General features: G+C 42.6%; 1 protein-coding gene across 3 annotated transcripts; it reads left to right on the top strand.

The window, feature by feature from the left end:
- On the top strand, positions 1-23,395 carry bmal1a (basic helix-loop-helix ARNT like 1a). 3 transcript variants are annotated; one of them, XM_065009830.1, is made up of 19 exons: positions 1-116; positions 11,696-12,166; positions 14,927-14,979; positions 15,099-15,246; positions 15,517-15,537; positions 15,928-15,966; positions 16,256-16,413; positions 16,513-16,592; positions 16,685-16,777; positions 16,887-17,004; positions 17,263-17,412; positions 20,326-20,572; positions 20,980-21,086; positions 21,203-21,353; positions 21,531-21,619; positions 22,071-22,179; positions 22,483-22,570; positions 22,728-22,821; positions 22,952-23,395. In XM_065009830.1, exons 3-19 carry the CDS (start codon positions 14,967-14,969, stop codon positions 23,089-23,091), a joined length of 1,845 nt encoding a protein of 614 aa, XP_064865902.1. In that variant the 5' UTR covers positions 1-116; positions 11,696-12,166; positions 14,927-14,966; the 3' UTR covers positions 23,092-23,395. The 3 variants fall into 3 exon arrangements, with proteins under 3 accessions (XP_064865902.1, XP_029490584.1, XP_029490585.1); XM_029634724.2 differs by lacking the exon at positions 11,696-12,166; XM_029634725.2 differs by lacking the exon at positions 11,696-12,166 and having other exon boundaries at positions 1-120.
- Positions 23,396-23,710: the final 315 nt, after the last annotated feature.

Genomic DNA, 23,710 nt, shown 5'->3' with positions numbered 1-23,710 from the left:
TGCGGCAGTCATGACAGAGGGGAGAAAGTAGGTCACAGACTGAGTACCGTATATCCCAGTATTTGAAACAGAGGGTTCTATCATTGAATGGAGATGGCCTAGCTGATTTATCAAATGTAAGTAAGTCATGTTTATTATATCATGATGACAAATGGGTAGTTGGTTAGCTAGCTAGCACAACAACTACTTTTTCCTGGTGATACTAATTTTCTAGAGGGGCATTAGGTAATGTTAGCAACCTAGCTAGCTAGCCCAATACAATAGTAACGTTATCGTTCTGCAGCCCCGCAGCAGTAGGCTGTGACTAGAACTAGCCTGTCTCTAAAACCAATACTATCGCCAGCTACTGGCCGTGGTTACCACATACATGTGAACTCCTTTTCTTTCCTTCTTAATTTCCTCTCTACTTGCCGTGGTTAATCTCGACCACATACATGTGAACGCCATGGTTGGGTGAATTCCATTTCAATTCCAGTCAACTCAAAAAGTTAACCAAATTCAACATTTTCCTAAATGAAAAACATTCAAGAGAATTTGAATTCTAGTGTACTTACTGAATTTAAATGGAACTGACCCATGTGGCTCAGTTGGTAAAGCATGGCACTTGCAACGGAAGGGATGTTGGTTCGTTTCCCATGGCGGACCAGCACAGGAAAAAAGTGTGAAAATGTATGCACTCACTACTGTAAATCGCATTGGATTAGACTGTCTGCTAAATAACAAATGTAATTGACCCCAACCCTGGTGAATTCCTCCTTTTCTTTCCTAGATTCCTTTCCATATTTCCTTTCCTCACTCATGTCATAGATTCCTTTGCTAACTTCCTTTCCTCTACTGGCCATGTGGACTGCTTTTCTTTCCTAGATTCCTTTCCTCCTTTGTTTCCTCTTTTCCTAGCTTCCTTTCCTACTTTCCTAGCTCCCGTTTCTTGTTATTTCCTTTATTTCCTAGGTAATTTTCCTTGTGCCCTTCCTCCTTTCCTAGCTTTCATTCCTCCTTTCCTAGCTTCCTTTCCTTCCATACCTCCTTTTCCTTGCCTCATCCTTATTTCCCTTGTGTTCTTTCCTTTCCTAGCTCCTATACCCTTTCCTTGCTCCCTTTCCAATTTTTGGGGACCACCTTTGGCAGTGGACTCTACTTTCAGAACTACTGGCTAAAAAGTATACAAAAGTACCAGAGAATATCAGTCATTAGAGATTAAAATAAAGTTAGATGAGGGAAAGAAGGGGAGCTTGGAAATGAAGAAAGGAATTTGGAGAAAGAAAAGGAGTCGTTCACATGTACAGGTTGTGGTAGGGATTAACCACAGCCAGTGGAGATGTATCTCAGGTATCATGTTCACATGTATCTGGTAGGGATTAACCACAGCCAGTGGAGATGTATCTCAGGTATCATGTTCACATGTATCTGGTAGGGATTAACCACAGCCAGTGGAGATGTATCTCAGGTATCATGTTCACATGTATCTGGTAGGGATTAACCACAGCCAGTGGAGATGTATCTCAGGTATCATGTTCACATGTATCTGGTAGGGATTAACCACAGCCAGTGGAGATGTATCTCAGGTATCATGTTCACATGTATCTGGTAGGGATTAACCACGGCCAGCAGATTTAATTTATTTTGGCACGTCAGATAAGCTAAAGCTATATAGTGAACATAAACAGCAACATTTACACATGACAGATACCAATTCTTAGAAGGTATATTGGTTTCCATGTGCCATATTTTTCAATTGTACTGTGATGTTTTACATTAGTTTTTTAACCTTTCTAATCGTATAGTATCCACAGATTGTGAGCTAAAGATGAAAACCTTTCCTACGACTTATTATATTATTTATTGACTATGGCTTTCCAAATCGCCCAACACTGCTATTTGTAAGGTTAATATTATGTGATTAAATATAAATATATTTTTTACCATTCCTAAATAATCTAATAATCTGTTTCTTCACAGCAAAATCTACAGAGCTGAGATTGTTGTATGCCCCATATATATAGCATTCTGTTGGTGGCAAGAATTGTATATAATCATTTAAATTGAAAAACTAAGTTTTGAATCAAGTGTAGTTTTTTTTGTACTAGTTCATAAACCATATGCCATGGAATGCGTACATCGAACATCTCTTCCCATTTATTTTGCAATTTACATGGCGCAGCTGTCAACATTTTTGTTCTCAAATGAAACTGGTATATTTATGCCAGTTTCTCTCAGTCAATTTGTATCTTTTAATATATGGCAGGCAAACAAGTTCCACTTGCCGCCTCCATTTTTATGGTAGTGCTGCAATCAGTTGGTTGTAAATTCAGATTGAAAAGATATTCCCATATTTTTGATAACTGCATATGTGACAACTCCATTTCTATTCATAATATAAATATTCCATAAATCATTATTTTTTCTTAATCAGTATATTTGAGTTTAACCATAACATTTGTTGTAATATTTGTTCTATCTTTTCTGGAGGATAAAACTGAAATTGTAATCACCTTTGTATGGCTTGTTTAAGAAAGGACGATACTTTAAACAATTTCATTTTCAATTAGTCGGAAATGAGAAGTTGTAATCTGTATGCAGGCAACAACAAAGGATGAACCTTTCTTAATAATCTACTGGAGAACCATTTTGGGTTTAAGTATAATTTATGTATGAGTGAAGCTTTCTGAGAGGTTTAAAGCTCGAGCCACTGCCTGTTCACCCCGCTATCATCCAGAAGGCGAGGTCAGTACAGGTGCATCAAAGCTGGGACCGAGAGACTGAAAAACAGCTTCTATCTCAAGGCCATCAGACTGTTAAACAGCCACCACTAACATTGAGTGGCTGCTGCCAACACACTGACTCAACTCCAGCCACTTTAATAATGGGAATTGATGGGAAATGATGTCAAATATATCACTAGCCACTTTAAACAATGCTACCTAATATAATGTTTACATACCCTACATTATTAATCTCATATGTATACGTATATACTGTACTCTATCATCTACTGCATCCTTATGTAATACATGTATCACTAGCCACTTTAACTATGCCACTTTGTTTACATACTCATCTCATATGTATATACTGCACTCAATACCATCTACTGTATCTTGCCTATGCCGCTCTGTACCATCACTCATTCATATATCTTTATGTACATATTCTTTATCCCCTTACACTTGAGTCTATAAGGTAGTAGTTTTGGAATTGTTAGCTAGATTACTTGTTGGTTATTACTGCATTGTCGGAACTAGAAGCACAAGTATTTCGCTACACTCGCACTAACATCTGTTAACCATGTGTATGTGACAAATAAAATTTTATTTGATTTTAGTCCCCCAAATTCATGTATAGACGATGTATAGAATCAAGCTTTAGGATGTTATCATAAATCTTCAATAATGTTTCAACCAGACAATTCCTTTGTCTTTAGAAATGAAAAGGAACGCAGCTAGCTCTCACGGCCGCGCGCCTGACTGGGCTCATGGCATTCTGCCAGACCTCTGACTCAAACAGCTCTTATTCCCTCCCCCTTCACAGTAGAAGCCTGAAATAAGGTTCTAAAGACTGTTGACATCTAGTGGAAGCCATAGGAAGTGCAATATGACCCCATAGACACTGTATATTGGTTAGGCAAAGACTTGAAAAACTACAAACCTCAGATTTCCCACTTCCTGGTTGGATTTTTTTCTCAGGTTTTTGCCTGCCATATTAGTTCTGTTATACTCACAGACATCATTCAAACAGTTTTAGAAACTTCAGTGTTTTCATTAAAGAGCTGTGCTATATACCTTTTTTAGAATGTAAACAATAACAAAACCCTTTAGAACGCCAGGCCCCACTACATCCGGCTAGATAACTGCCCCAGAGAACTCAACACGGCAAGTGCATGTTACAGGACAACGTGTGTGGAATAACATTTTTGTATCAACGAACCCCAACACAGCACTCGACCCTTAGCTGTCCCTAGTAGCTAAAGATGGCTAGCTAGCTAAACTTCTTGTTGCAGCTTTCCGGCAGACTAGAGGCTTTGTGGCGTATTGCTGCCTTTCACATGTCAGAATGAAAATTACTACACAGTTGGTATGCAGAAAAGGGGAGGGGAAGGCAAGTTAGCTACAACTTGTTGACGGCGGTCACAACAATTTTAAAAAATGCAGCGCAACAGGAAGTGGTCAGGGGCCAAGATTCAACAACCATGGTCTATACGGGGCGGCAGGGTAGCCTAGTGGTTAGAGCATTGGACTAGTAACCGAAAGGTTGCAAGTTCAAATCCCCGAGCTGACAAGGTACAAAATCTGTCGTTCTGCCCTTGAACAGGCAGTTAACCCACTGTTCCTAGGCCGTCATTGAAAATAAGAATTTGTTCTTAACTGACTTGCCTAGTAAAATAAAGGTAAAATAAAAAAGATAAATCACACGTTCACTTAAAAGCTGCACTGACACTAGTACACTGACACCGCACTGACACTAGTACAAACTATTAATCCTTAAGTCTATTGATGCACCCGTGCATCAATCTAAGTAACATAATAAAAACATCCCGTCAAAATCTGTCTGTTTTTAAGCTAGAGGTGTGTTTTTTTTGTTGCATGGGCTGCGTCTCAATCCCCCTTCTGCATCTGCGGTGGAAGGTGGTCGAGCTACAGCTGTGTTTTTCAGACCATGAGACATCAAGAAAATGTCTGTAGCGTCCAAATGGTTTGGCCTAAACTAATATGAACATTCTGGAAAGATGAGACTCATGAACAAGATGGTGTTCTCCGTTTTTTTTTCTACGACCCCCTACAAATGTCACGGGACTCGCCTGATGGTAACCCATACAAATTTATGGAAATATGGAGGTAGTTCTGTGCCAACAAAAATAAGGGGTCCAAAAAAACAAAAACATTTCCTTGGTTTTTTTATTTTTATTTCACCTTTATTTAACCAGGTAGGCTAGTTGAGAACAAGTTCTCATTTGCAACTGCGACCTGGCCAAGATAAAGCATAGCAGTGTGAACAGACAACAGAGTTACACATGGAGTAAACAATTAACAAGTCAATAACACAGTAGAAAGAAAAAAAGGGGGGAGTCTATATACAATGTGTGCAAAAGGCATGAGGTAGGCGAATAATTACAATTTTGCAGATTAACACTGGAGTGATAAATGATCAGATGGTCATGTACAGGTAGAGATATTGGTGTGCAAAAGAGCAGAAAAGTAAATAAATAAAAACAGTATGGGGATGAGGTAGGTGAAAATGGGTGGGCTATTTACCAATAGACTATGTACAGCTGCAGCGATCGGTTAGCTGCTCAGATAGCTGATGTTTGAAGTTGGTGAGGGAGATAAAAGTCTCCAACTTCAGCGATTTTTGCAATTGTTCCAGTCACAGGCAGCAGAGTACTGGAACGAAAGGCGGCCGAATGAGGTGTTGGCTTTAGGGATGATCAATGAGACACCTGCTGGAGCGCGTGCTACGGATGGGTGTTGCCATCGTGACCAGTGAACTGAGATAAGGCGGAGCTTTACCTAGCATGGACTTGTAGATGACCTGGAGCCAGTGGGTCTGGCGACGAATATGTAGCGAGGGCCAGCCGACTAGAGCATACAAGTCGCAGTGGTGGGTGGTATAAGGTGCTTTAGTGACAAAGCGGATGGCACTGTGATAGACTGCATCCAGTTTGCTGAGTAGAGTGTTGGAAGCCATTTTGTAGATGACATCGCCAAGTCGAGGATCGGTAGGATAGTCAGTTTTACTAGGGTAAGCTTGGCGGCGTGAGTGAAGGAGGCTTTGTTGCGGAATAGAAAGCCGACTCTTGATTTGATTTTCGATTGGAGATGTTTGATATGAGTCTGGAAGGAGAGTTTGCAGTCTAGCCAGACACCTAGGTACTTATAGATGTCCACATATTCAAGGTCGGAACCATCCAGGGTGGTGATGCTAGTCGGGCATGCGGGTGCAGGCAGCGATCGGTTGAAAAGCATGCATTTGGTTTTACTAGCGTTTAAGAGCAGTTGGAGGCCACGGAAGGAGTGTTGTATGGCATTGAAGCTCGTTTGGAGGTTAGATAGCACAGTGTCCAATGACGGGCCGAAAGTATATAGAATGGTGTCGTCTGCGTAGAGGTGGATCAGGGAATCACCCGCAGCAAGAGCAACATCATTGATATATACAGAGAAGAGTCGGCCCGAGAATTGAACCCTGTGGCACCCCCATAGACTGCCAGAGGACCGGACAGCATGCCCTCCGATTTGACACACTGAACTCTGTCTGCAAAGTAATTGGTGAACCAGGCAAGGCAGTCATCCGAGAAACCGAGGCTATTGAGTCTGCAGATAAGAATATGGTGATTGACAGAGTCGAAAGCCTTGGCGAGGTCGATGAAGACGGCTGCACAGTACTGTCTTTTATCGATGGCGGTTATGATATCGTTTAGTACCTTGAGTGTGGCTGAGGTGCACCCGTGACCGGCTCGGAAACCAGATTGCACAGCGGAGAAGGTACGGTGGGATTCGAGATGGTCAGTGACCTGTTTGTTGACTTGGCTTTCGAAGACCTTAGATAGGCAGGGCAGGATGGATATAGGTCTGTAGCAGTTTGGGTCCAGGGTGTCTCCCCGTTTGAAGAGGGGGATGACTGCGGCAGCTTTCCAATCCTTGGGGATCTCGGACGATATGAAAGAGGTTGAACAGGCTGGTAATAGGGGTTGCGACAATGGCGGCGGATAGTTTCAGAAATAGAGGGTCCAGATTGTCAAGCCCAGCTGTACGGCTGTACGGGTCCAGGTTTTGGAGCTCTTTCAGAACATCTGCTATCTGGATTTGGGTAAAGGAGAACCTGGAGAGGCTTGGGCGAGGAGCTGCGGGGGGGGCGGAGCTGTTGGCCGAGGTTGGAGAAGCCAGGCGGAAGGCATGGCCAGCCGTTGAGAAATGCTTATTGAAGTTTTCGATAATCATGGATTTATCGGTGGTGACCGTGTTACCTAGCCTCAGTGCAGTGGGCAGCTGGGAGGAGGTGCTCTTGTTCTCCATGGACTTCACAGTGTCCCAGAACTTTTTGGAGTTGGAGCTACAGGATGCAAACTTCTGCCTGAAGAAGCTGGCCTTAGCTTTCCTGACTGACTGCGTGTATTGGTTCCTGACTTCCCTGAACAGTTGCATATCACGGGGACTCTTCGATGCTATTGCAGTCCGCCACAGGATGTTTTTGTGCTGGTCGAGGGCAGTCAGGTCTGGAGTGAACCAAGGGCTGTATCTGTTCTTGGTTCTGCATTTTTGAACGGAGCATGCTTATCTAAAATGGAGAGGAAGTTGCTTTTAAAGAATGACCAGGCATCCTCAACTGACGGGATGAGGTCAATGTCCTTCCAGGATTCCCGGGCCAGGTCGATTAGGAAGGCCTGCTCACAGAAGTGTTTTAGGAGCGTTTGACAGTGATGAGGGGTGGTCGTTTGACTGCGGCTCCGTAGCGAATACAGGCAATGAGGCAGTGATCGCTGAGATCCTGGTTGAAGACAGCGGAGGTGTATTTGGAGGGCCAGTTGGTCAGGATGACGTCTATGAGGGTGCCCTTGTTTACAGAGTTAGGGTTGTATCTGGTGGGTTCCTTGATGATTTGTGTGAGATTGAGGGCATCTAGCTTAGATTGTAGGACTGCCGGGTGTTAAGCATATCCCAGTTTAGGTCACCTAACAGAACAAACTCTGAAGCTAGATGGGGGCGATCAATTCACAAATGGTGTCCAGGGCACAGCTGGGAGCTGAGGGGGGTCGGTAGCAGGCGGCAACAGTGAGAGACTTATTTCTGGAGAGAGTAATTTTCAAAATTAGTAGTTCGAACTGTTTGGGTATGGACCTGGAAAGTATGACATTACTTTGCAGGCTATCTCTGCAGTAGACTGCAACTCCTCCCCCTTTGGCAGTTCTATCTTGACGGAAGATGTTATAGTTGGGTATGGAAATCTCTGAATTTTTGGTGGCCTTCCTGAGCCAGGATTCAGACACAGCAAGGACATCAGGGTTAGCAGAGTGTGCTAAAGCAGTGAGTAAAACAAACTTAGGGAGGAGGCTTCTGATGTTGACATGCATGAAACCAAGGCTTTTTCGATCACAGAAGTCAACAAATGAGGGTGCCAGGGGACATGCAGGGCCTGGGTTTACCTCCACATCACCCGCGGAACAGAGAAGGAGTAGTATGAGGGTGCGGCTAAAGGCTATCAAAACTGGTCGCCTAGAGCGTTGGGGACAGAGAATAAGAGGAGCAGGTTTCTGGGCATGGTAGAATATATTCAGGGCATAATGCGCAGACAGGGGTATGGTGGGGTGCGGGTGCAGCGGAGGTAAGCCCAGGCACTGGGTGATGAGAGAGGTTGTATCTCTGGACATGCTGGTTGTAATGGGTGAGGTCACCGCATGTGTGGGAGGTGGGACAAAGGAGTTATCAGGGGTATGAGGAGTGGAACTAGGGGGTCCATTGTGAACTAAAACAATGATAACTAACCTGAACAACAGTATACAAGGCATATCGACATTTGAGAGAGACATACAGCGAGGCATACAGTAATCACAGGTGTTGAATTGGGAAAGCTAGCTAAAACAGTAGGTTTGACAACAACAGCTAATCAGCTGGCACGACAACAGCAGGTAAAATGGCGTTGACTAGGCAACAGGGCCAACAGAAAACAAACAAGCAGAATGGAGTACCGTGATTAATGGACAGTCCAGCGTGCATCAGCTATGTGGTCAAGAGATCAGTGTCCAGGGGGCAGCGGTGGATGGGGCAGGGAAGCTGGACTGGCGAGTGTTATCCAGGTTAAAAAATTAAAAAACGAACAATGACTAAATAGCTTGTAGCTAGTTAGCTTCTGGAGGTTCTTGAGTGTGTTCTAAAAAATAAAAAATAATAGCGATTCCGTATCACATTGGGTGAGGCAGGTTTCCGGAAGGTATAAACAAATTAAAATCAAAAAGAGATAAATATGGGTGTTTGGGACGCGGCGATGCAGACGGTTAGCAGGCCTGTGCTAGCAAGCTAACAGTTCGTATATAGCTAGATAGCTAGTTGTGAAGATCCAGCTGAAAAATGTTCCATTTGCGGTGGGAATCCGGGGAAGAAATCGGTGGATGAAAAAAAAAAAAATAGGTCCGTTATGCTCTGGTTAGAGTCGCGTTGTTCGAACTGGCGAGAGCTTTCCGGGCTGAAGGTTAGCTGATGACCGGTTAGCTGAAGACCGCTAGCATGGCTAGTGGTTTGCTGGCTAGCTTCAGTTGAGCTTCAGTTGAGGGGTTCCGGTTCCAAGTAAATATAAATACTTTAGGAAAAATAGCTACATTGGGTGAGGCGGGTTGCAGGAGAGTAATTAGAAGCTTAGGTTTAGCAAAAAGTTTTTAAGGAGATATGCGAAGAAAAATATGTAAAAAAACGAAAGAGATATATACAGAGACACGACACGAAAGGACTTACTGCTACGCCATCTTGGATCCACAAAGGACTTACTGCTACGCAATTATGGGAGCAATTATTAGGAAATGGAAGACATACAAGACCACTGATAATCTCCCTCGATCTGGGGCTCCACACAAGATCTCACCCCGTGGGGTCAAAATTATCACATGAACGGTGAGTAAAAATCCCAGAACCACATGGGGGGACCTAGTGAATGACCTGCAGAGAGCTGGGACCAAAGTAACAAAGCCTACCATCAGTAACACACTACGCCGCCAGGGACTCAAATCCTCCAGTGCCAGAAGTGTCCCCCTGCTTAAGACAGTACATGTCCAGGCCCGTCTGAAGTTTGCTAGAGAGCATTTGGATGATCCAGAAGAAGATTGGGAGAATGTCAGATGAAACCAAAATATAACTTTTTGGTAAAAACTCAACTCATTGTGTTTGGAGGGCAAAGAATGCTGAGTTGCATCCAAAGAACACCATACCTACTGTGAAGCATGGGGGCGGAAACATCATGCTTTGGGGCTGTTTTTCTGCAAAGGGACAAGGACGACTGATCCGTGTAAAGGAAAGAATGAATGGGGCCATGTATCGTGAGAATTTGAGTGAAAACCTCCTTCCATCAGCAAGGGCATTGAAGATGAAACGTGGCTGGGTCTTTCAGCATGACTGTGCTATGTAAGAAAGCTAACGTTTCAGTTCCTTGCTCAGAACATGAGAACATATGAAAGCTGGTGGTTCCTTTTAACATGAGTCTTCAATGTTCCCAGGTAAGAAGTTTTAGGTTGTAGTTATTATAGGAATTATAGGACTATTTCCCTCTACCATTTGTATTTCATTAAACTTTGACTATTGGATGTTCTTATAGGCACTTTAGTATTGCAAGTGTAACAGTATAGCTTCCGTCCCTCTCCTCGCTCCTCCCTGGGCTCGAACCAGCAACACAACGACAACAGCCACCATCAAAGCAGCGTTACCCATGCAGAGCAAGGGGAACAACTACTAGAAGGCTCAGTGATGTTTGAAACGCTATTAGCGTGCGCTAACTAGCTAGCCATTTCACTTCGGTTACACCGCCTCATCTCGGGAGTTGATAGGCTTGAAGTCATAAACAGCGCAATGCTTGACACACAACGAAGAGCTGCTGGCAAAACGCACGAAAGTGCTGTTTGAATGTTTACGCGCCTGCTTCTGCCTACCACCGCTCAGTCAGATACTTAGATGCTTGTATGCTCAATCAGATTATATGCAACGCAGGACACGCTAGATAATATCTAGTAATATCATCAACCATGTGTAGTTAACTAGTGGTTATGATTGTTTTTTATAAGTATGTTTAATGCTAGCTAGCAACTTACCTTGGCTTACTGCATTCGCATAACAGGCAGTCTCCTTGTGGAGTGCAACGAGAGAGGCAGGTCGTTATTGCGTTGGACTCATTAACTGCAATGTTGCAAGATTGGATCCCCCGAGCTGACAAGGTGAAAATCTGTCGTTCTGCCCCTGAACAAGGCAGTTAACCCACCGTTCCTAGGCCATCATTGAAAATAAGAATGTGTTCTTAACTGAATTGCCCAGTTAAATAAAGGTATATAAAAAATAAAACGTTTAAAAATCGGTACCCAAAATTACCGATTGTTATAAACTTGAAATCGGCCCTAATTAATCGGTCATTCCGATTAATCGGTTGACCTCTAGTTGTAAATTCATAAGCCATGGAAACTGCTGTACAGTAAACCACTGTCCTCCCTGCGCTGGGAGCCTTATTGTGATCATGTTCTCAGAGACAATGTTTTAATCAAGTAAAGGAGGGAAATTACGCCGGGCAAAACTGACCGTTTTGTGCTTCGCGTTGTGCTGATCATGACAGTGGTTTTCCCGGGGCTTTGTCCCACTCCCACAGAAAAGAGACTAGCAAGAAGTGCTTTGCTTTTTCAGGCCAGGAGGGAATAACTTTCACAAGCCTGAAGCCTTTTAACAAAAAGGCCCATGAATAGTATGGAAGATTAACAGAATATTATTCTACATCAACAGTATGCCTATGCTCTGCAACACTTCTGATTTAATGATAGATATAATATGGATATTTAGGCTATGTGATTTTAATTTGAAAGAGGGCGTTTTTGTTTTTTACTGTGAAATTGCTTCTATGTTACTGTCCTTGATTTTCCAACATAGTATTGCGTGAGTTTCTGTGATGTGTAACCTAGGTCTAGGATGTTAGAATTACTGCCGTAGTCAGACCACATCTGACAGTCCTCTTCTCTGTACAGGTAGAGCACCTAGCTCAGTGTCTCAGAGAAGGAGTACCAGACCAACCAACCAGGAGGTGCACATAGATACTGTGACATGATCCTGGGGCCCATTGTTGTGCCATTCATCCGCCGCCATCACCTCATGTTTTCAGCATGATAATGCACGGCCCCATGTCGCAAGGATCTGTACACAATTCCTGGGAGCTAAAAATCCCAGTTGGTCCATTGTCCAAATACTCACGTCACCCATTGAGCATGTTTGGGATGCTTGACGTGTACGACAGCGTTTTCCATTTCCCGCCAATAACCAGCAACTTCGCACAGCCATTGAAGAGGGATGGGACAACATTCCACAGGCCACAATCAACAGCCTGATCAAATCTGAAGCATTGCTCTCAACCTTTGCCTTTCCCGAGTCCCATCGCTGCAACTCTCCTACGGACAAGACAAAGTTCAAATTGGATATCCCGAGATTGGGAAGAAAAAGGGGTAAAAAGTACAAAAAAATAATATATGCGAAAGAGATGTTGCGCTGCATGAGGCAAAGGGTGGTCACACCAGATACTGACTGGTTTTCTGATCCACGCCCCTACCTTGTTTTATTTTTTTTTAAGATATCTGTGACCAGCAGATGCATATCTGTATTCCCAGTCATGTGAAATCCCATGATTAGAGCCTAATGAATTTCTTTCAATTGACTGAATTTCCTTATGAACTGTAACTCAGCAAAATCTTTGAAGTTCTTGCGTTTGAGGGGTCATAACCTGGCAGGGGATCTGGGGGTCCTTCCTCAGAATTTTTGGGGCATGTAAAGCTAATGTTCAGGGCCTAAAATGAACACCCACCACCTGACAAATGTGTGTTGATTTTGACATTGGTGGGAAAGATGTCTATTTCACTAGTCACGTTGGCTGGTGTTCACGGCTCCACAGTGCAAGCATTTCACTCGCCTGTGTGAATATAAATAGTCAAGTATGATCACATTTTATAGCTGTTTCTGCCGTTTTTGTTTCATAGATGTTAAATTAATCGCACAAAGTCAAAGAACTACGAATCGTATGGAGCCTATCCCACCTTGCGCTGCATCCCTGACTGGGGGCTTTACGCACATGAAGATCTGAGTGAGATTCATTTTTAGAAGTGCTGCGCACAGGCTTAAATGTTTATCAAATTTACTTTAAACAAAATTCTGCTGAAGTGAGACTTTGTCCTTCTGTTTCTTGGCTATTTGCATTGTTTTGTTCACAAGCTAGAATTGTTTTTCAATGTTTGAGATTCAACTGCTAGGGAAGAGAAGACGTTGGCTATTAGTCAGACTCTCAATCTCACAGGCACAAACATAACTCCAGTCACGTTACCATGGTAACCTCCCATCCTTAAAGGGGCAGGTGAAAATGTTGTCTCGTCTGATATTTTGGCTAAAAGACTAAGGTCACAAAAAAATTAAATTAACTTAAACATATACCACATTACTTCTAGTAACACATTTATTGTTTTAAGAGACATTACAAAGCATGCTCATCTATTTTATTTAGTTTTTGTGGGGGGGGGAATGTTTTGGCTGGTAAAAAAAATCTGAATGGCCGGTAGATTTTTAAATCAACCTGCCACAGTGGCTGGTGGACCAAAAAGTATATTTTAGGCCTGAATATATTTCTAAACACTTCTACAAGATACTATCATGAGTAACACATCACACTCAGCTTTTGGATGTTAGTGAAACATTCTTTGGTTTCAGGTGTGTTAGGCCAAGACCAGAGTGACAACCAACAGTAGGGCAGACTGTTGGTTTTGTGTCATTGGGAAAAGCCATTGATACAGTTTGACTTGAGGTTTTTCATTCTCTGAAGCTTCTGGCTTGTTCAGTGTTTGTTGCACAGATAGAATAAAGTGTTGTATATGCGAAAGTTCACCTCAGTGCCGTCAGACTGGTTTTCCCTGGTTGCCTGACCTGCTGAGACCCCTGTCACCATTTGATCCTGCTCAGATGAGGCATGACAAAGAATTACCTTGGTGTAGATTCATACATTATATTATCTAAGAACAGAATCAATAGTTCGTTTACTGAAATTACCATTATTCTCAGACTCTAGTCTACCCATCAACTCAAGACAGAACTTTGTATCCATTCACTGATTGTTATAATATACTGCAAAATTCACCTGGGCTCCATAGACTGGTCTTCCCTGGCTGTCTGACCCTGCTGGGACACCTGTCACCACCTGATCCTGCTAAGACATGATGAACATACTGTAGTGTTGTGTACTGACTGCACCATGACAATGAAGCCTGTGGAGCTGTTTTATACCGTGTCAGTGTGAAAAGTAGAGAAATAGCTAGGGAAACTGACAAATCAATAACGTTACATTGCTATACTGGCTTTAATTAGGGCAAAAATAATAACATCTAGCGTTAGCCAACTTTTGGCTAGCTCTAATGGTACATCAACTGGCAGAAACGAGCCAAGTTAATTTACTTCTGTTAAAACGGGACAAAACAGGCTACACAACAGCTGTTAGGCACTGCTACCTGACGGATATCTAGAGGCTAGCTAGAGCTGAACTGGCTGTGGTAGCTACTAGCTAGCTAGTTGGCTCATTCACTTAAGACAGAACTTCAGTCGAGGGGATGAAACACTAGCTAACGTTACATGTCAGTTATGCTACTAGCTCAGCACTAGGAATAAATGCTTTTTTGTGTTAAGTCAAACAGCATTTACCTTGCCAGCTACATCAGTCAAATAAAGAGTAGCCAGTTTCTGCTCTGCTTGCTTTTACAACTCAGAGAAAAAGCACAACACACAAAGCCCTCCCCTGTTCGCACTCTGTGGCATGGTCCTAAAGTACACCGATGCTGGTGTACTTTGTAGCATTTCTGAATGTGGGGGTTCATTGCACCCCCCTGTACCCAGTAAAAGTTGCGTTTTATATTTTTGTAAAGTGTAATAACAAATCCATCCCAGATCAAACTTGCAAAGACTAGGTTGCCTATCATATACACCCCAGATTTTGCGCATCAGCACCATAAATTTGATGTTTTCTTTTTAGTGGCACTATGGCTAGCAATGATGACGGAATAAAATAACGTTTTTAATGCATATGACTGTGGGAATATCAGACGTGTTGGTGGTAACCTCGTAAACAATTAATTTAGACACAGCGTTTTTATTTGAAACAGGCATTTATTTGCTGAAATGTGTGCCAATGTTCAGCTATTAAAGTTTTACGGTATACACTTTTTTTCATCCAGAGCAATTGCAAATTGATGGAAGGAAATTCCAGAAGCTGGAATGAACATTTGTGGTGAGCGTGACCCCTTTTGTGCCTTGCTTTGTCTGGCATTTTTCTTGAATTCCATTTGAATTATCCTTCCTCAAAATAGTACAAGTTAGTAACTCTAATTCTTCATATTTCTGTTTCAGATTGTCTAATGGCAGACCAAAGAATGGACATTACCTCTACAATGAATGAGTTCATGTCCCCCAGCTCCAGCGACCTGATCAGCAGCTCCGTCAACACCCCAGGCATGGACTACACCCGCAAGAGAAAGGGCAGCACCTCCGACTACCAGTAAGCATCACCACACTGTGGCCCACTGTGCACAGTCAGTGCTGGAGATGAGTTCACTGAATTCTAAAGCTATGAATGAATAATTAACCCAACCCACTTACTTTGCACATTTTCTCAGAATTATAGCAGGCAATCTGCAAAAATAAATATTTTAGGGCAAATTGCTATATTGACTAATTTGTATGTCTGCTCAGTAGTTTTCCTGCAGTCTGTCATTGATCCACATTCATCTGACAACGGAATGATTAAAACGCATTATTTTCTTTGCAGAATTGATGGATTTTCTTTCGAGTAAGTATGGTTTAATTTTTTACCTTTGGTTGCAGTTAGCTTTTTTGGATAAATACTTTGAATATTAAAGGTTTGGAAACAGGACTTGTAGACAGAACATTTGCTAGGAAGGATGGTTAATGATGGCATCTGATTAACTTCCATAGCAGTATGGATACAGACAAGGAAAACTATGAATTACCCTACAGGACCAGTAACTGGTTCTATATTGTACATGGGAAGCATAGATGTTGAGATAGTATAGGGCTGTGTATGGACTTGTACCATTTACATAACCTATGTGGACCAGTGGTGAATGGATTGTTATTGTAACAGGATCCATGTTGCGTGTGTGTGATTGGTGCAAAACAGTTTTCACTAAAACGTGTCTCCTTTTCCCCCTTCTTTCAGGGAGTGTGGTGATCACCAGGGCCGGATAAAAAATGCCAGGTACCCAGACTCATTCTTGAATCCTCATGGTTCACTTTCAAACGTCTCTGTCGGCAGCTTTGCATGGTGTTTCTAGTGACCTGGCAAGCGGTTGAACTCCAGGATCAAATATATTCTAACCTCTCTTGCAGGGTGAATTGAATGCTCATTTTTGTATTTTATTAGAGACAGAGAAAGCCTTGTGTCCCATCGATGAATAGGCACTTTATGTAGTCTATAGATTGTGCTGTGTAACAGAAGGACTAGGAGTTGTTCTGACTCTTACTGCTTACTGCTACACTGCCAATAGGGAGGCACACAGTCAGATTGAGAAGCGGCGCAGGGACAAGATGAACAGCTTCATAGACGAGCTGGCTGCACTAGTCCCTACCTGCAACGCTATGTCCCACAAGCTGGACAAACTCACGGTCCTACGCATGGCTGTCCAGCATATGAAGACATTAAGAGGTGAGAGAGAGACAGCAGGCAAATTGTCACTGGACATCAAAGAGGAGGGAGAAGTTGTGACTTGAGAATTCAATGACAATGTTTTGTGTTTTTCTACAGGAGCAGCAAACCCTTACACAGAGGCGAACTACAAGCCGTCTTTCCTGACCGATGATGAACTGAAGCACTTAATATTGAGGGTAGGTTCAAGCCCTCTAACTCCTCTTTGCTAAGTTGCTCTCTGGGTGAGCCTGACGACACAAGCCTCAATGTTTTGTGTGTCTTCCTTTAGGCTGCTGACGGCTTTCTGTTTGTTGTTGGATGTGATCGTGGGAAGATCCTTTTTGTCTCGGAGTCAGTTTACAAGATCCTCAACTATTGCCAGGCACGTCTCCATTCCTGTCAAATGTCCTACTGTAATTCATGTTGTACTATACCAGACCAAATCTGAGCTTACAAATGCTAATTTCCAAAGTCAATCTCCCTTTCCTCAGAATGACCTAATTGGCCAGAGTCTGTTTGATTACCTGCATCCTAAAGACATTGCCAAAGTCAAGGAGCAACTGGCGTCATCGGATACAGCACCTCGGGAGCGGCTCATTGATGCCAAAAGTAAACTCTCCCTCTTGTCATGTCCGACCCTGTCCTCACAAGGGCAGGTCATGTCAGGAAAGTAGTTTGACACGGGGTGTAAAAGTCAATACAGCATTATGTCTCATTAAATACTGTATACCAATTACCTGGCAGTTTACCTGCGATATTAAGTATATAAACAACATGGCATATAAGATTAATGCTTTTAACATTATATACAAGTTATTGGGAATATTTAGCTCACAATGTTCAGCAGATGCAATTGTCCTCCCTCAGCCGGTCTACCAGTTAAGACAGACATCACCCCTGGGCCATCTCGACTGTGGTCCGGGGCCAGACGCTCGTTCTTCTGCCGAATGAAGTGTAACCGGTCCTATGTCAAAACAGAGGACAAGGACTTCCCCTCCACCTGCTCCAAAAAGAAAGGTACCCATCTCAAGATCTAGGCCAGCCTCCTTCCCTGATGCCTTTTATTTCAGTACTCATAAACCTGGCATCACAGATCATTAGCATCATACTAGCATTACAAATAGAGTACAGGATGTATGCTTCTCTATGTACCAAGTGGCTTGGCTAATAAACAATATACTTATTTTAGAACTTTGATTGAAACTATCGAGGTTTGAAAACTACCTCGTTACTTTGTCTTTTTTTTTAACCCCTCGTTTTGGACTCGACATGTAAATGTATGGCTTATACATGTAAACTAAACCATCTGCAGTCCTCTCCGAGAAAGGCAAAAAATGATTGCGTTCTAACCTGGCATTATTTAGTTCACAAGATCTGCGCGCTCGTTCCTGTCACGTGGAGCAGGGATAGTTAGATCTATTAGACATCGGTAGTAGTTTCATTTCTCTTTCAATGTGTATCTCTAGAAACCCAAGAAGAAAATTATGTGCACTGAAGATGGCATTGTAGCCTGACATACATTAGAAGATAATTCATTGTCAGCCAGATCAGAAACGCTATGCTCACAACCTGTATATCCTAAATGGTGTCACTGGTGTACTGTGTTAGTATAGTGTTGCACCCTGTACCGAAACTTTGGTACTTTTTTTATACTAGAACATGAAACGGTTTGGTAATATCATTTTTGGTACTTCTGTCAAATGTCTCACGTTACATACGGATTGAGAGGATTGAGTCTGTCTAGTAATTTATTGGAATCTTCTCAAGGAGGGAGTTGTAAGCAGTGGTGTAAAAGTACTACTTAAGTACTTTTGGGGGGTATCTGTACTTTACTTTACTATTTGTATTATTTACAATTTTTACTTCACAACATTCCTAAAGAAAATTAGATACTTTTTACTCCATACATTTTCCCTCACACCGAAAAGTACTTGTTACATTTTGAATGCTTAGCAGGAGAGTAAAATAGTCTAGTCTAATTCACACTTATCAAGAGAACATCCCTGGTCATCCCTATTGCCTCCACTCTGGCGGAATCACTAAACACATGCTTAGTTTCTAAATTCTGTCTTAAGTGTTGGAGCATGCCCCTGGCTTCCCGTAAATGTATTTAAAATGAATTAATATAAGCAATTTGAAATTATTTATACTGGGTGACTTTCATGTTTACTTGAGTCATTTTCTATTAAGGTATCTTTACTCAAGTATAACAATTGGATACTTTTTCCACCACTGTTTGTAAGCTAGCCAGGCTACTTATGCATGCAGCTGACACAGCCCGAGCAGTGATACCAACTTTTCAGACTACCCTGGCAACTTTTTTTTCAAATAGCACCTAGCAACAAATGTTCCTACTTTTAAAAATGTATTTTGAACTTTTAGCAACTTTTGAAAAGTGACTCAAATGCTAAAATGCACGCATTTTCCCTCTAAATGACACAAAAACGATTTTCTCTGTCACACTCAGTCACAACACACGTGCCTGGCTGCAAAAGTGCATTGTGAGTGATGTCAGCAGCAGGCGCTCAGTTTGTGCACAGGCAGTAGCAGGCCAGGAACAATTTCAGAAAATTGCAAATCATTGTTGGCTGACTGCAGAAGCAGTGGTACGGGTTCGACGAGCCAAAACCGACGAATATAGTTAGTCTCGAATGTTTGATCTTGAACAGAACTTACAACATCAATCAAAACTGTACAGCCAGAAGTACAGAAAAGACTGTCTGTACCCGAACAAATGTCAAATCATATTTTTCGCTGAGAGGGCCAGTCAATTTGAGTAACGTCATTGTGTATTCTACGTAATGACGCAGTTTTACGTTATCACGCAATGACATCACAACGTCATTTAGCAACTTTTAGCAACAAATCAACCTGCCTCTAGCAACTTACCTTGAACATTACATGGCAACACTGAGTGCGAGACGCAAGCGAGAGGAGAGAAAATGGTTTTCTAACGAAAACATCATACCTTCACACCCACAGCTTGTTGACAACTGGCCCCAGAAGCGAACTATGGGAATGTTTTGCTTACAGAGCAGATGATTAGGACCAGCCCACCGAAACCACTAGGTAAAATGTGTTACAAAGCAGTGCAGCGCAAGGGCGGTTTAGTTCCAAAACTTTTTTTTTTAAAGCTACGTTAATCTTCTAGCAACTAAATTGGAATTATTGAGTGACAATGACATGAACGTATATTCAGCATGGCGTTCATGTTAGCATTATAATATGATAACAACCCAAAAGTAATGTGAAATGCATTCATAACTTAGCTATGACCACAATATATTTAGACTACTTTGCGTTTGTCTGGGCTTTCTAGCAGTAGCCCTGGGCGAAGCATTGCACCCTGGGAGTCAAAATGTATTAGCACCATTTAACACACTGCATCTGTTAAGCTCAATGTCTTGGAGAATAGATACTATCCAAAACAAATACTTTGATTTTTAAAATATTTTACTGTTTATACAATACACTCCTACCATGTATTCATTACATACTATTTGATAGTTGTCAATGGGGATATCCAACTAGGAAAACCATTATGTAGCATCAAAACACTAAAGACCACATGACGTGATGACGTTGTACGGAATTGTGCAGTTTTCGGCACCTTTTTAGTGCTCTTGAGTGGTACTTTCAGAACTACTGGCTTAAAAGTATACGAAGCCTCTGTTCAATCTTTTAAAATGTGCTACCATTTAGTAAGCAAAGCACAGCATGCAAATGTCCAGCGAAGCCCTCGTTGAATATTTTATCTAGGAAAACGTTCTCCCCTTGATTGACCACTGATTTCAGATGGCTGGTTTTACTTGTTTGGTTAGCTTGTGGTTCTCTCATTAAATCAGTCATTTAGACTTGACTTAGTCATGGACCACCTGTAAACAGAACCATTGTATGGGAGGAAATATATTTACAATTGTCTACCTACAGCCGACCGCAAGAGCTTCTGCACGATCCACAGTACTGGCTACCTGAAGAGCTGGCCGCCCACCAAGATGGGCCTGGACGATGACAACGAGCCCGACAATGAGGGCTGTAACCTCAGCTGCCTGGTGGCCATCGGCCAGCTGCATCCCCACATCGTCCCCCAGCCCTCCCACGAGGACATCCGCGTCAAACCCACCGTCTACGTCTCCCGCCACGCCATCGATGGGAAGTTTGTCTTTGTTGACCAGAGGTACAATGATGGAGCTTATAACTTCATTTTACTATGACATTGTTGGTTTATGATTAGATGTGAGCTAGTTGTTCATCAAGTTGGCCAAGAAAACACACATTCTAGAAGTATGGTTTAAACTAATACGTGAAGAGGCAACAAATCGTCAGTAAATTTCTCCTCTTCAACCACACTTCACCCAAAATTAGCCTATGTACATAGGCTTGTCAAGGCAGGTTCAGCCTCCGTATATTTTATGAATTAATCTCCTGCTCACAGCTTGACACCTCACAGGCCATTATTACTCATGGCGGTAATTTAAACTATCATAAAAATGTCCATAGGAAACGCTCCGGTGCCATTTTAAAGTTCTCTTCTCAAAAACAAAGAACAGCATGGATAATAAACTCTCTTTCCTCTCTATTTAGGGCCACAGCCATTCTTGCATACTTACCCCAGGAGCTTCTTGGCACCTCTTTCTACGAGTATTTCCATCAGGATGATATTGGCCACCTGGCAGAATGTCACAGACAAGGTATTGGATCAACTGTCTGATGTGACAACATTAATTTGTGATTTACATCTTACAATATTTAGTCACCACATTTTGTTCTGTGATCTTACATCCTGGGTATCTTGTGTTTTTAACAGTGCTGCAGATGAGAGAAAAGATCAACACAAACTGTTATAAGTTCAAGATTAAAGATGGCTCCTTCATCACTCTGCGAAGTCGCTGGTTCAGTTTCATGAATCCTTGGACCAAAGAGGTGGAGTACATCGTCTCCACAAACACAGTGGTCTCGTAAGTCACCCTTCTCTCTACAGCCCTATTTATGACGAAGATTACATTGGAAAAAATACTCTTAACTGTTCATGTATCAATGGGGCTCCATTGATCGTTTTAGAGCTAACTGGCAGTACGTATTCAGTGGTTGTACTTGAAACTGGTCCTGATGTTGCTGTGTGACTCCATCTCTAGGTGCAGTATGCTGGATGGTGCAGACTCCAGCTATCCTCAGTCTGCCGTCTCTCCCACTGCCTCTATGGATGGTGTGCTGACGTCAGAAGGTGACATTTATTGAGTGATGTGAAAGAAGGCATGCTTTTCTACATATCAGAGGGGCTTCCTTTAGGGCTTTGGAACAAGATCTGAGATTTGTCAGCTGATTCTCTCTGGATGCAAAGATGCATGCTATTTTTATTCATCTTTATTTAACTAGGCAAATCAGTTAAGAACAATTTCTTATTTTCAATAACTGCCTTGTTCAGGGGCAGAATGACAGATTTGTACCTTGTCAGCTGGGGGATTTGAACTTGCAACCTTTCAGTTACTAGACCAATGCTCTAACCACTAGGCTAACCTGCCGCCCCAAATATAATGAATTGCTTTCTTTGATTAAATGTCATGTATCTACGTGTATGAAATGACAAAACTATAGGAGAGTTGGATCAAATGTGAAAATGCAATGATCTCAGTCAGTCTAGGAGCAGTCAGTGTGATTGATATGTATGATTGCAGGTGGAGGGAGACGGGCCCTTCAGACAGTGCCAGGCATCCCCGGGGGAACACGTGCAGGTGCCGGTAAGATCGGTCGCATGATCGCAGAGGAGGTGATGGAGACTCAGAGGTGAGGGATGGAGAGAGTGAATGCAGAAAATGGATGACAGGTTGTTAATAGCTGTAGAACCAAAATAATAACACCCAGACCATAAAGCCTGGCTTGTTCGGTGATTTACTTTTCTGTACACATCCCTTCGTGGGTGAATTCCCTGCTCTGATATTTATGCACCCTTTATCAAAAAAGTGACAGGCTTTACAAATGAGTCTGTTCAGTTGTGATGAATTACCTGGAGCTGAAGGTTTATCAGCTGAATTGTTCAGTCTCTCAGCGCCATGAGACTAGGGCTCTGTCTGTTCTTCTCTCTGCCAGGACCAGAGGCTCGACCCCCTCCACCTGTGGCTCCAGCCCCCTGAACATCAGCACCCCTCCTCCAGACTGCTCTCCAGGGGGCAAGAGAGTGAGTCTGAGGGAGCCACACGATAAAGAACATTGGGATGGTTGAAAGATGACATTGATGGATTTTGTGCTTCCAGTATTGTCTGTTGCTTACTTAGATCAGCTTTCAATCACAGGCCTAACTATGTCGACCACCACTGACCTATTTGTTCTGGCAGATTCAAAATGGAACGCCAGACCTTCCGTCGGCAGGGACGCTACCAGGAGGACCCGACACCGTTGGATACCCATACTCCAACCAGTCTATTATGAGTAAGTAGCTGTGCACACAAAGGCAACATGTTCTAAGAATTTCAAACACTGTATCCTGCCCATTTCAACCAAAACTGTTATCAAAAACCAGTGTGACTGACTACAGCATTTTCCTTCAACACCCCTCCAGGTGACAACTCGCACCTCAGCATTGACGAACCAGGCTCCAGTAATGACGAGGCAGCCATGGCTGTGATCATGAGTCTCCTGGAGGCTGATGCAGGCCTCGGTGGCCCTGTAGACTTCAGTGACTTACCCTGGCCCTTGTGAGGACAGCCCCAGCAGGGCTGTTGGAATAAGGCCCAGAGAACCCTGAATTGACCATGCAGTCATATCAACAGGAACCATGCTACTGTAGGACTCATTGGAGCCAAGAGCGGGACAGGACCCCTCAGTGTACCTGATTGGCACTCTTCCATTGACATTCCCCACAGGATAATTCAGTTAGGAAAATATACATTGAAAATGCTACCAGGGATGTGTTTTGATGCTTTTACACTACAATGGTTGGATATCCCCATTGACAAATGTAATGAATACATGGTATCAGCAGTAAAATATTTTTTAAATTGAAGTTTGATCTTAACAGATGCGTGTTAATGAATAAGTAGTATCCATATTTCACAGGTTATTGCATATGGAAGCAATTCGTCACATTTGGTGCAGTGCTGGGATATTTTTATCATGTGGCAGAAAATGTCAGCTAGAGAACAGGAGACGCACAAGGATTGGAGGTAATATACAACAGGTATGACCAGAGGTTCGTATCCAGGAAATCTGAGTTGCCCATATACCTGGGCCTCATTGCTGAATTCCACTGAGCCTTTTTGGAAAAGTTTGTTCAGCTTAATGCTCATGCAATACTGGTCCCTTCAGACACAGTAAACGG

This window comes from Oncorhynchus nerka, linkage group LG25 (genome assembly GCF_034236695.1).
Source record: "Oncorhynchus nerka isolate Pitt River linkage group LG25, Oner_Uvic_2.0, whole genome shotgun sequence".
In the NCBI taxonomy this organism is placed as follows: domain Eukaryota; kingdom Metazoa; phylum Chordata; class Actinopteri; order Salmoniformes; family Salmonidae; genus Oncorhynchus; species Oncorhynchus nerka.
This window is presented reverse-complemented; position numbering and strand designations above follow the sequence as displayed.

What these genes read in the sequence shown, in the direction of transcription:
- bmal1a (XM_029634724.2), top strand. An exon ending in GCATATGAAGACATTAAGAG is followed by an intron (nt 16,414 to 16,512) that starts GTGAGAGAGAGA and finishes GTTTTTCTACAG; the next exon opens with GAGCAGCAAACCCTTACACA. An exon ending in GAGGTGATGGAGACTCAGAG is followed by an intron (nt 22,180 to 22,482) that starts GTGAGGGATGGA and finishes TCTCTCTGCCAG; the next exon opens with GACCAGAGGCTCGACCCCCT.